Below are 11,449 nucleotides of genomic sequence, written 5' to 3'. Positions count from 1 at the left end.
GATTTTCTGACATGGACTTGTTTCTTCAGTATTGTCCAAATATTTAAATCAGGATTTTGGGAAGGCCATTCCAAAACCTTCATTCTAGCTTGATTGAGCCATTCCTTTATTACGTGTGTTTGGGGTCCTGTTGGAACACCCAACTGCGCCCAAAACCCAACCTCCGGGCTGATGATTTTAGGTTGGCCTGAAAAATTTGGAGGTAATTCTCTTTTTTCATTGTCCCGTTTACTCTCTGTAAAGCACCAGTTCCATTGGCAGCAAAAACCGGCCCAGACCATTATACTACCACCATTATGCTTGACGGTAGGTATGGTGTTCCTGGGATTAAATGCCTCACCTTTGCTCCTTCAAACATATTGCTGGGTAATGTGGCCACACAGCTCAATTTTTGTTTCATCTGAACACAGAACTTTTCTCTAGAAGGTCTTACAGTATGTGAGCAGCAGCAAACTTTAGACAAGCCTTAAGGTGCTGCTCCTAGAGCAAGGTCGTCCTTCTTGCATGGTAGCCAGCAGCTTCCAGTTCATTGCAGACCTGCTTTTTGGTGGTTCTCGGTTGACTCTTGATCATCCTGACCAATTTTCTCTCAGCAACAGGTGATAACTTGCGCTTTCTTCCTGATCGTGGCAGTGACAAAACTGTGCCATGCACATTATACTTATGAATAGTAGTCTGCACACTTGCTCTTGGGACCGTAAGCTGCTTTGAACTGGCTCCAAGTGACTTTCCTGACTTGTTCAAATAAATGATTCATTTTTTCAGACCTGTGCCGAGTTCCTTTGACTTTCCCATTGATTGATTGATTGATTGATTGATGCGTTGAAATTTTTAAGCCTCCAATTATTATATACTCTCAAATATTCCACTTTAAAATTCTATTGGGGGAAACTATTGCATATTTTGTATTTTTTTCCATAACAAAAGAGGGTTTACTTTGACAAAAAGGGCATACAACTTAAATCTTTGAAAAGGTTATATTGACAGATAGACCTAATGTTGATCTACAGATTTAAACCTGGAATAATAATAATACAAAATAATGACACATTTTAAATATATTTTTGACCAAAATCCTTTGGGGTCCCTGGGATGAAGCCTGAGTGGAGGCCTAAATGTATATTTTTATACATATATTGAATATGTTATATAGCAAAGTAAAAGATGTGTTTCTTATCTAAGTAAATGTAACTCGTTACTACTCACCTACGTGGATAAGTGTGTTCACCTTTGACAGGTACGACAAAATAAAAATAAAAATAAAAATGATCACCATCGAGTTTAGGTGACTTGAAACAAGCATGCATTCAATGTTTGGCTTTACCGTGTCTACTTTTACTTTCACTTTCTTTGATATTCTGCCAGCAGAAGCGTCTGCCTCACACTTTTCCCCCACGTTCAGTTCCTGGTTCATTTTTCCTGTTTGCGAGTCAAGCGAGTGTTCGTCACTTTTGTCTTTCTCTGCGGGATTAAAAGCGGCAAACATCTTTTTGTTTCGCGCTGACATCATGAACTTGTTTTTATTCTTTCTTCTGGTCGTGCAAATGCACAGCGTGACGCCTGGTAAGTCCTTTTTATAAGTTTATTAATATTTTATTCATAAATCCTCTTTGTGCCTTCACTTATTTGACTTCTGAGAGTTTCTGTTACTTATTAATTAAATTATTGTTGTATTATTTAAGCCCTTTGTTACTTAATCCTGGTTCTTTTTTTTAACACATTTTATTGTTTTCCCTTTTTCCTAGTAAACATTCAAAATGTTCCAATAAGGTTACAGAAGCAGATAAATCCGTTTAGGCTCTTTATTTTTTTTTTACTTTAGTGTTTCTTGTTCAAAGACTTATTTTTTCCAAGGCTTGTAAGAACGAACACAAATCTTCAAACACGGAAGTGTCAGAAACTAATCAAGTGTAGTAACATCACCCCGCCACAAGATGTCAGTAAGAGTCGACATCAAATGGGCAGAACAGGTTGTGTTCAACTCTGTTGTACTTTTTATTCAGCCTCCATTGTAGAAAATATATGTTTATTTTCAAAATGTTCAAACTGTCAACAGATGTTAGTAATATTATTAATGTGTTGTATTTGTCATAGAACATGTGAGTCTTGACTGTGATATCTAGCAGTGTTTGATGTTCACTTTAAGACCCGACTGAAGACGGAAGGAGCTAAAATATTCACAGTGCAAGATTGTTGAACATGAAACAAAATAATAAAAAGTCATCCTGTTGTTGTTTTCTTCTTTCAGTGATTCACACGCTGCAGTATTTCCACACTGCGTCCTCTCAAGTTCCAAACTTCCCAGAGTTTGTGGCTGTTGGTTATGTTGATGGAGTTCAGATTTCTCACTATGACAGCAACAGCAGGAAAGCAGAAGCCAAACAGGACTGGATGAACAAAATCACAGCAGAGGATCCAAAATCTGGCAGAGACAAACAGAGATCAGTGTTGGTAATGAGTTGATTGGCAAACACAGCCTTGAAGTTCTTAAGAAGCGTTTCAACCAAACTGGAGGTTTGTTTATGTTACCTGTAGTAAACACACATTACTGCACTGATACTTGTCTCTGTCCATCCCATAATAACCTACACTAATACTGTGTGTGTGTGTGTGTGTGTGTGTGTATGTGTGTGTGTGTGTGTGTGTGTGTGTGTCACTCTGCTTTACAACACTGTGTGTGTCTCAGGTGTTCACATTTTCCAGAGGATGACTGGATGTGAATGGAATGATGAGACTGATGAAGTTAAAGGTTGGTATCAGAGAGGTTATGATGGAGAAGATTTCATATCGTTGGACATGAAGACATGGACATTTACTGCAGCAAAACAACAAGCTTTCCCCGACAAACTCAAGTGGGACCAGGACAAACATCTACTAGAATACTATAAGTTTTACTACACTGAGTGTTGTCCTTCTTACTTGAAGAAGTATGTGAACAATGGGAAGGAGGTCCTAATGAGAACAGGTAGAAACACAACATGTACTTTCACCTTTTAACTTGTTAGCACTCCCCCTATAGGAACATTACTGACATTACACCCTGTCTCTTTATACTCTTCTCTCTTTCTCTCGCCTTCTCTCCATCTTTACCTTCATTCTAACCTTCTCTCCATCTTTACCTTTGTTCTCACCTTCTCTCCATCTTTACCTCCATCCCCACCTTCTCTCCATCTTTACCTCCATCCCCACCTTCTCTCCATCCACACCTTCTCTCCATCTTTACCTCCATCCCCACCTTCTCTCCATCTTTACCTCCATCCCCACCTTCTCTCCATCTTTACCTCCATCCCCACCTTCTCTCCATCTTTACCTCCATCCCCACCTTCTCTCCATCCACACCTTCTCTCCATCTTTACCTCCATCCCCACCTTCTCTCCATCTTTACCTCCATCTTTACCTCCATCCCCACCTTCTCTCCATCTTTACCTCCATCCCCACCTTCTCTCCATCCACACCTTCTCTCCATCTTTACCTCCATCCCCACCTTCTCTCCATCTTTACCTCCATCCCCACCTTCTCTCCATCTTTACCTCCATCCCCACCTTCTCTCCATCTTTACCTCCATCCCCACCTTCTCTCCATCCACACCTTCTCTCCATCTTTACCTCCATCCCCACCTTCTCTCCATCTTTACCTCCATCTTTACCTCCATCCACACCTTCTCTCCATCCACACCTTCTCCCCACATTGTCCTGTGTTCACACGTGACATCACTTCCTGTGCAGAGCTTCCAGAGGTGTTCCTGCTCCAGAAGACGCCGTCCTCTCCGGTCAGCTGCATGGCGACAGGTTTCTACCCCGACGGTGCCGACCTGTTTTGGAGGAAAGACGGCGAGCAGATCTTCGAGGACGTGGAGCACGGAGAGATACTCCCCAACCACGACGGAACCTTCCAGATGTCGGTGGCGCTGAAAGTGGAGGTGACGGCCGACGTGGAGGGCAAGTACGAATGTGTGTTTCAGCTGTCAGGCGTCAAGGAGGACTTGGTCACCAAGCTGGAGAGAAGAAGCATCCTGAGCAACGCAAGCCATGAAGGTGAGAAAGACACATTTAGTTGGAGATGTTTCCCATCACAAGTCCACCTGTCACCATTATTGATCCATGTCACCATGACAACGCTTGACGTCTGCATGCAAAGTAGTCATGAAGGTTTCCTCTTCATGCTTTGTCACTCCACTTGTGCTTTTTTGCTCTCCACAGACAACTTGAGCGTCGCCCTCGCTGCCACGGCGGCGGTCCTCGCTGTGGCGGCCATCATCATCATCATGGTCATGGTCATGGTCAGGCGTCACAGAAACAGACAAGGTGAGGGACGCCAATGTCCTCTGTCTTCTTCTTCTCGGTGCACTCGGTCCAGGCCGTGAGTTGATGCTTTCATCCGGGCTGCAAAGGTGCGGCCATCTTTTAGTTGCCTTCCAGCCAAACACTCAAAGATCCACAGAGACAGAGCGCACACTCTCACGTAGAAACACGGCGTGACGTGAGGGGAAAAGTCCACTTCACCTTGTTTCTCTTTCATTTCAGCCCAGTACGATCCAGCTGGTAAGTAAAACATCTTTTCTTTGAGCCGCAAGAAACAAAGCCGTGGTGAAGCGTCACTCACATGGAGGTCTGATGTGGACCTTTGTTACAAGTTTAGCCGGAAAAGCCCAACTGGAGCTGACTCCTTCACAATAAAAGTCCCTCCTGTGAGCACACGCAATACAAAGTCTGGCATATCTCACTTTTGACAGGAGTCCTCATGATGAGGATCAGCCAAATGAGACATCAAGTGTGCTGACTCGTCATGTTTCCAAGTCACACCTCAAAGATCTGATGTGAGTGACGAGGCACCTTCTGGATGTTCTTCCTTCACCGTTTGCGTTTGTCCCGCAGCTCGCCACGGCGGCGTGGAGCTCGACGAGAACGTGCAGGCGGCTGAAGGCTGAGTAAGCTCACATGGACTGTCTGCACCTCCAAATGTTCTTGTGTGAAGATGATGTTCAACTTGGATTCACCTGCTTCTGTCGGGAATGTGCTGAGTGGTCTTCTTCCTCCAGGATGCTTTGTGCACTGGAACACAGGGAGATGTCTCCATCGCTGAGGGACGTCATCACACTCGGAGATGAGATGGAGATGTGCTTTGTTCTTCGTCCGACTGCTCCTCACGCTATTCCATGTATTCTTCTTTGGCCGTTAAAAGACTTTCAAGATCAAACGTTGGTGGCTGTAAAATCGCACGTTTCATGGCCTTGACGTCATGACGAGGATTTCTTCTTTTCTTTCAATGGCCGCTGCTTATGATCAATATCACATTGTGTCACATCTCTGTCAATAAATCCGTTTTTTCTCCACTCGCCTCGCACTGCTTTCTTGGGGACCAGGAAGAGTCTCAGTCATAAAAATGGTAGAAGTAGGTCATTTTTGTTTATGTTTGTATTTTTTCATTCAACACTTAAATCCCTTGATCAATTTCAGGTTTATCCGTCCTTATCAGTCTTTTTTTTTTTCATAATTTACGCCATTTTTGTCAAAACCTTGTTTTGTTATGGCAAAAGCACAAAATAATAATTTTCACTCAACGTAATTGCAATCTTAAATATGTCAATAATTCATAACATCATCGATTTTAATTCATAATTTTTTTTGAGCAATGACAATTAAAACTTGTCCCACTGAAATTATTAGGATCCAAACGGGCCCCACTCATAAAAATAAGTCAAACATTTATTTTTACTTTCAACACTTAAGTCCCTCGATAAACTTCAGATCCATCCCTCGTTTCTGTGACGACCTGTCACGTCAGGTGTCACGCGGTCTGTTTGCGTTTGTGTTTATCTCCTAGTCAGCGCTCTTATTTTGGTCCCACTTCCTGTTTGTCTCCCTGAGCCCTTTTCCCTCCTCACCTGTCACTGATTGGCAGCCTGGCCACACCTGGTCATGGGGTGAAGGTGATGGGTCAAATGCAGAGGAAAATCTCACCACACCTAGTGTGTGTGTGACAATCATTGGTACTTTTACTTTAAACAACTGACTTATATTTATGCCTGCCTCGCCCTCCAGTCAGGGCTCAAGGATTGTTTTGTGAAACGTTACTTTGGTTTTTCTGTATGCTGCTTATGCTTCTGTGCACTTCCCTGCTGCACCTCCTTGTGCTCCCTGTGGGAATTAAAAGACTCTCAGCCGCACGTCGTCCTCCTGTCTCCTGCATCTTGGGGTCACAACTAGAGCAGCCATGCAAGTACGTGACAGCTTCTTCATTTCTGTTTTTTTTTTTTTTTTGCCCTTTTAGTCAAAACCCCTTTTTTTTGTAAGGCAAACACAAAATATCCTATAAAAATATTTTGACGTCAAATTTTGTATGTGACGTATTTGGAGCCATGAATAGTTTAAATAATTTGTAATCAATCAATGTTTATTTATATATCCCTAAATCACAAATGTCTCAAAGGACTGCACAAATCATTACGACTACGACATCCTCGGAAGAACCCACAAAAGGGCAAGGAAAACTCACACCGAGTGGGCAGGGAGAATTCACATCCAGTGGGACGCCAGTGACAATGCTGACTATGAGAAACCTTGGAGAGGAGCCCAAATGTGGGCAACCACCCCCCCCCCCCCACCCCCCTCCTCTAGGGGACCGAAAGCAATGGATGTCGAGCGGGTCTAACATGATACTGTGAAAGTTCAATCCATAGTGGCTCCCACACAGCAGCGAGAGTTCAGTTCAAAGCGGATCCAAGACAGCAGCGAGAGTCCCGTCCACAGGAAACCATCCCAAGCGGAGGCGGATCAGCAGCGTAGAGATGTCCCCAACCGATACACAGGCGAGCGGTCCATCCTGGAACTCAACTCTGGACAGCCAGTATTTCATCCATGGTCATTGGATGGGGGGGACATAGGAGAAAAAAGAAAAGAAGCGACAGATCAACTGGTCTAAAAAGGAGGTATATTTAAAGGCTAGAGTATACAAATGAGTTTTAAGGTGAGACTTAAATGCTTCTACTGAGGTAGCATCTCGAACTGTTACCGGGAGGGCATTCCAGACGGAAAACGCTCTATAGCCCGCAGACTTTTTTTGGGCTCTAGGAATCACTAATAAGCCGGAGTCTTTTGAACGCAGATTTCTTGCCGGGACATATGGTACAATACAATCGGCATAAGTAAGTAGTAAAACCTTAAAGTCACATCTCAAGTGCACAGGAAGCCAGTGCAGGTGAGCCAGTACAGGCGTAATGTGATCAAACTTTCTTGTTCTTGTCAAAAGTCTAGCAGCCGCATTTTGTACCAACTGTAATCTTTTAATGCTAGACATGGGGAGACCCGAAAATAATACTTTACAGTAATCGACACGAGACGTAACAAACGCATGGATAATGATCTCGGCGTCTTTAGTGGACAAAATGTAGCGAATTTTAGCGATATTACGGAGATGAAAGAAGGCCGTTTTAGTAATGCTTTTAATGTGTGACTCAAAGGAGAGAGTTGGGTCGAAGATAATACCCAGATTTTTTACCGAGTCACCTTGTTTTATTATTTGGTTGTCAAATGTTAAAGTTGTATTATTAAATAGAGGTCGGTGTCTAGCAGGACCGATAATCAGCATTTCCGTTTTTTTGGCGTTAAGTTGCAAAAAATTAGCGGACATCCATTGTTTAATTTCATTAAGACACACTTCCCACTGACTACAGTCCGGCGTGTTGGTCAGCTTTAGGGGCATGTAGAGTTGGGTGTCATCAGCATAACAGTGAAAGCTAACACCGTATTTGCGTATGATGTCACCTAGCGGCAGCATGTAGATGATAAAGAGTTTAGGGCCAAGGACCGAACCCTGGGGAACTCCACACGTTACCTTAAAATAGTCCGAGGTCATACTGTTATGGGAGACGCACTGCATCCTATCAGTAAGATAAGAGTTAAACCAAGACAGGGCTAAGTCTGACATACCAATTCGTGTTTTGATACGTTCTAATAAAATATTATGATCGACAGTATCGAAAGCAGCGCTAAGATCGAGGAGCAGCAACATAGATGACGCATCAGAATCCATCGTTAGCAATAGATCATTAGTCATTTTTGCGAGGGCTGTCTCCGTGGAGTGATTTGCCCTGAAACCGGATTGAAAGGTTTCACATAGATTGTTAGACGCTAAGTGTTCATTTAACTGCTCCGCAACAATTTTTTCAAGGATTTTTGAAATAAAGGGAAGGTGAGACACCGGTCGGTAATTTACCATGAGGTCAGGATCGAGGTTAGGTCTTTTAAGAAGAGGATGAATAACCGCTTTTTTGAATGCTAGGGGAACACTGCCCGAGGAGAGTGATAAGTTTATAATATTTAGCACTGATGGACCTAATAATACAAAAAGCTCCTTGATCAGTTTCCCAGGAAGAGGGTCAAGTAAACATGTTGTCTGTTTTATTCCATTTACACGTTGTAACAATTCCTCTAATGTTATTTCCTCAAAACGAGAGAAACTATTTTGGAGGGCAGTATCCGCCGTATATACAATCGTGTCAGTGTTAATAGAACCCCGTTGTAGCTGGGACGCATTGTCTTTAATCTCCTTTCTAATGACTTCAATTTTCTTACTAAAGAATTGCATAAAGTCATCAGCTGAGTGGGTTGAGCTACTGGAAGGAATCCCTTGTTGGGTTAGCGATGCTACCGTACTAAACAAAAATTTAGGATCGTTTTTATTACGGTGGATGAGATTTGAGTAATATTTAGCTTTAGCTAAGGTAAGCATGCGTTTATAAGTTATTAAACCATCACTCCATGCTTGATGGTGCACCTCAAGTTTAGTCGTGCGCCATTTGCGTTCCAGCTTTCTACATAATAATTTCTGAGCTCTAGTTTCTTCTGTAAACCACGGGGTGCGCTTTTTTGGAGCCTTTTTTAACTTTAGCGGTGCTATGTTATCAATGGTTTCGCGCAGGGCGTCGTTAAAGTTGTTAGTGAGGTTATCAGCCTACCGAGGATGTCGTGGTGGTTTGTGCAGCCCTTTGAGACACTAGTGATTTAGGGCTATATAAGTAAACATTGATTGATTGATTGATCAATAGAGCCCACATACTTTGGGAATGGTGCCATTACCGAGGGCAGTAGGTCAGCAAGTAAACAATATCCAAAAAATAGGATCCAAACAAAATTTGTGGAACGCTCTCCTTGGCCGCTGGTACTTGCTGCTGCTCTTGCCTAAACACCGCACTGAATTTCAGGACAGGGACACCAAAACAAGCTTGGCTTGCTGGTTAGCATAATTATCATCATCGAGCTAGCTTACTTGTTGTTGATACTGTTACATGATTGGCTGTTGGCGTGTCCCTTCCATTGCTCAGTAAATACTGTTAACTGATTGTCTGTTGTAGCATGTCACTTCCATTGCTCAGTGACACTTCCTGTTTTCTGTTTACTGGGTTCCCAAAGCGCGAGTGACCTCATGCAGCGAATCATGCTGGCTCCAATATTTTATCGAAAGCATTTAATATTGATATGATTATGTGTATTGCGATGTATAATTATTGTTTTATTGGCCCAGTGCTATGTAGTATTGATTCTTAAAAAATATTTTCGGGGCTTTTGTCGGAGCCCTACATGCGGATGGAAATGTTCCTCTTTTTTGTGAATTTTCCTCCTCTTTTGTCAAAGGGTGCTCACATGCCTGTGCTTCCTTTGTGGAGAAAGGAGGTAGGGCAGAAATCTCAATAAGCAATAGTTTAAAAAAAAAAACATATTTAAACCAAATATAAGTACTGGTTTGACAGTTTATACTTAATTGTACATTTCATAAATAATCCTGAGATATATAAAGTAATAACTTTTTCGTGATAGTCAATGTTATGTATCACTTACTATTAAAAAAATCTGTTATTTGTTATTGTTGACTAAGTGAGTTGTCTATTTCCTTGCAGTCAAGATGATTTCATCTTCAGTACTGGTCCAGTTCCTTTGTCTTTGATGTGAAATGTTTTTGTTAAGGAGTACTGTACAGAATGATTATAGATATAGTCAATTTTGGTCATGGTACATTTATTTTCATTATTGGTACTGTCCATCATAGAATGAGGAGAACAAATCATTTATACATTGGTGATTTTGTAGTTCGATGTCTGTTACTTATATTATTATTTTTAGTAATATCATTATAGGCACACTTCAATTGTAAGTGATAGAATCCAAAACAAAAATCCGTAAAATCACATTGTATGAATTTTTTAAAAGTAATTAATTTGCATCTTATTGCATGAAATTTATATTTGATACTTCAGAGAAGTAGAGGTTACTAGGTGATCAATTCCGTGGAGAAAAAAAAATGCAAGTTACTTGAAAATAATAAAATGTGTAATTTTTTGTTTTGTTTTAGATTTTACAGAACCGCCAGTCTATTAAATACTTGTTCTCCTCACTGCACATAGACTAAGGTCCACTTTGGCCGCTGCAGGTTAAAATATACTGTAGGTCATTTCAGTAATTTTTTTGTAGTTCAGTATTTCTCATCTCTTTTGATGTTGTATATACATATATGGACAAATTGGGTTTATACAATTGTAATCTATTGTTCAATGAAATATCACGATAGGTTTACCAGAGAGGGAACCATTGGTCCATCACCCTACAGCGGCAATACAGCCATCCCATCACTGTATGACCTCCACATCAATTGTCAATTTCCTTACGGAGGCCATATATCTAGCCTATCACCATATGACAGGGGTGTCCAAAGTGCGGCCCGGGGGCCATTTGGGGCCCCCAGGTCATTCTTTAACGGCACATTTTAAAAATACAACTGAAAAAAATAAAAAGTGATAAAAAGCGCAAACAGGTGAAATGTAACAAGAAAATGTTGCAATGCTTTAATAACACAAAGATGCCATGCAGGCTGTTTCTTTCTTTAAAAAATAATGGATCAAAATCAATGTCATTTTGAATTATTGACCTATTCAAAACTTCAATTACGTCACGTTAAATATTCCACTTTAAGATATTTTTTGGGGAAAATGTTGCATATTTTGTGTTTTGCCATATAAAAAAACTGAGCTGTTTTTTTTTTTTTTTTGAAGAAGGGCCTAAAACAAACAAACCAAAAAAATTAAACAACAATAAAAGTTCTAAAATTGACGGATATATCTGAGGTTGATCTCGAGATTATTGTGCTAAAAGTAAACAGTAAAAAAAATGTATTATTTATTTTTTAACACTTTAACGAGTAGGACACTTTGGGATCCCCAATTATTTTAGTGTGATTTGTTTTTAAGTGTCATTCCTCAAAAAAAAAAAAAGATTAAATATCCAAAATTAAGGCTCCAATTATTATATAATCTCAAAAATTCCACCCCAAAAAATTATTGGATGAAAATATTGCATATTTTGTGTTTTTTCCATTTTTTTTTTTCCTAATGTTGATCTAGAGATTTAAAACATGAATAATGATAAAAATACTGAATAATGACACATTTTTAATATTT

General features: G+C 40.8%; 1 protein-coding gene across 1 annotated transcript in view; it reads left to right on the top strand.

Moving 5' to 3' along the window:
* The first annotated feature begins 1,360 nt into the window (after positions 1-1,360).
* LOC133550468 (class I histocompatibility antigen, F10 alpha chain-like) overlaps positions 1,361-11,449 on the top strand; it is a 229,834-nt gene continuing 219,745 nt past the window's right edge. The window contains exon 1 of the mRNA XM_061896451.1: positions 1,361-1,563. Coding sequence (XP_061752435.1) covers positions 1,509-1,563 — 55 coding nt within the window. The 5' untranslated portion in view covers positions 1,361-1,508. The remainder of the gene's footprint in view (positions 1,564-11,449) is intronic.

Source organism: Nerophis ophidion, linkage group LG04 (genome assembly GCF_033978795.1).
Source record: "Nerophis ophidion isolate RoL-2023_Sa linkage group LG04, RoL_Noph_v1.0, whole genome shotgun sequence".
Classification (NCBI taxonomy): domain Eukaryota; kingdom Metazoa; phylum Chordata; class Actinopteri; order Syngnathiformes; family Syngnathidae; genus Nerophis; species Nerophis ophidion.
Note: the sequence above shows the minus strand (reverse complement) of the source record. Positions and strands in the feature narration are given on the sequence as shown.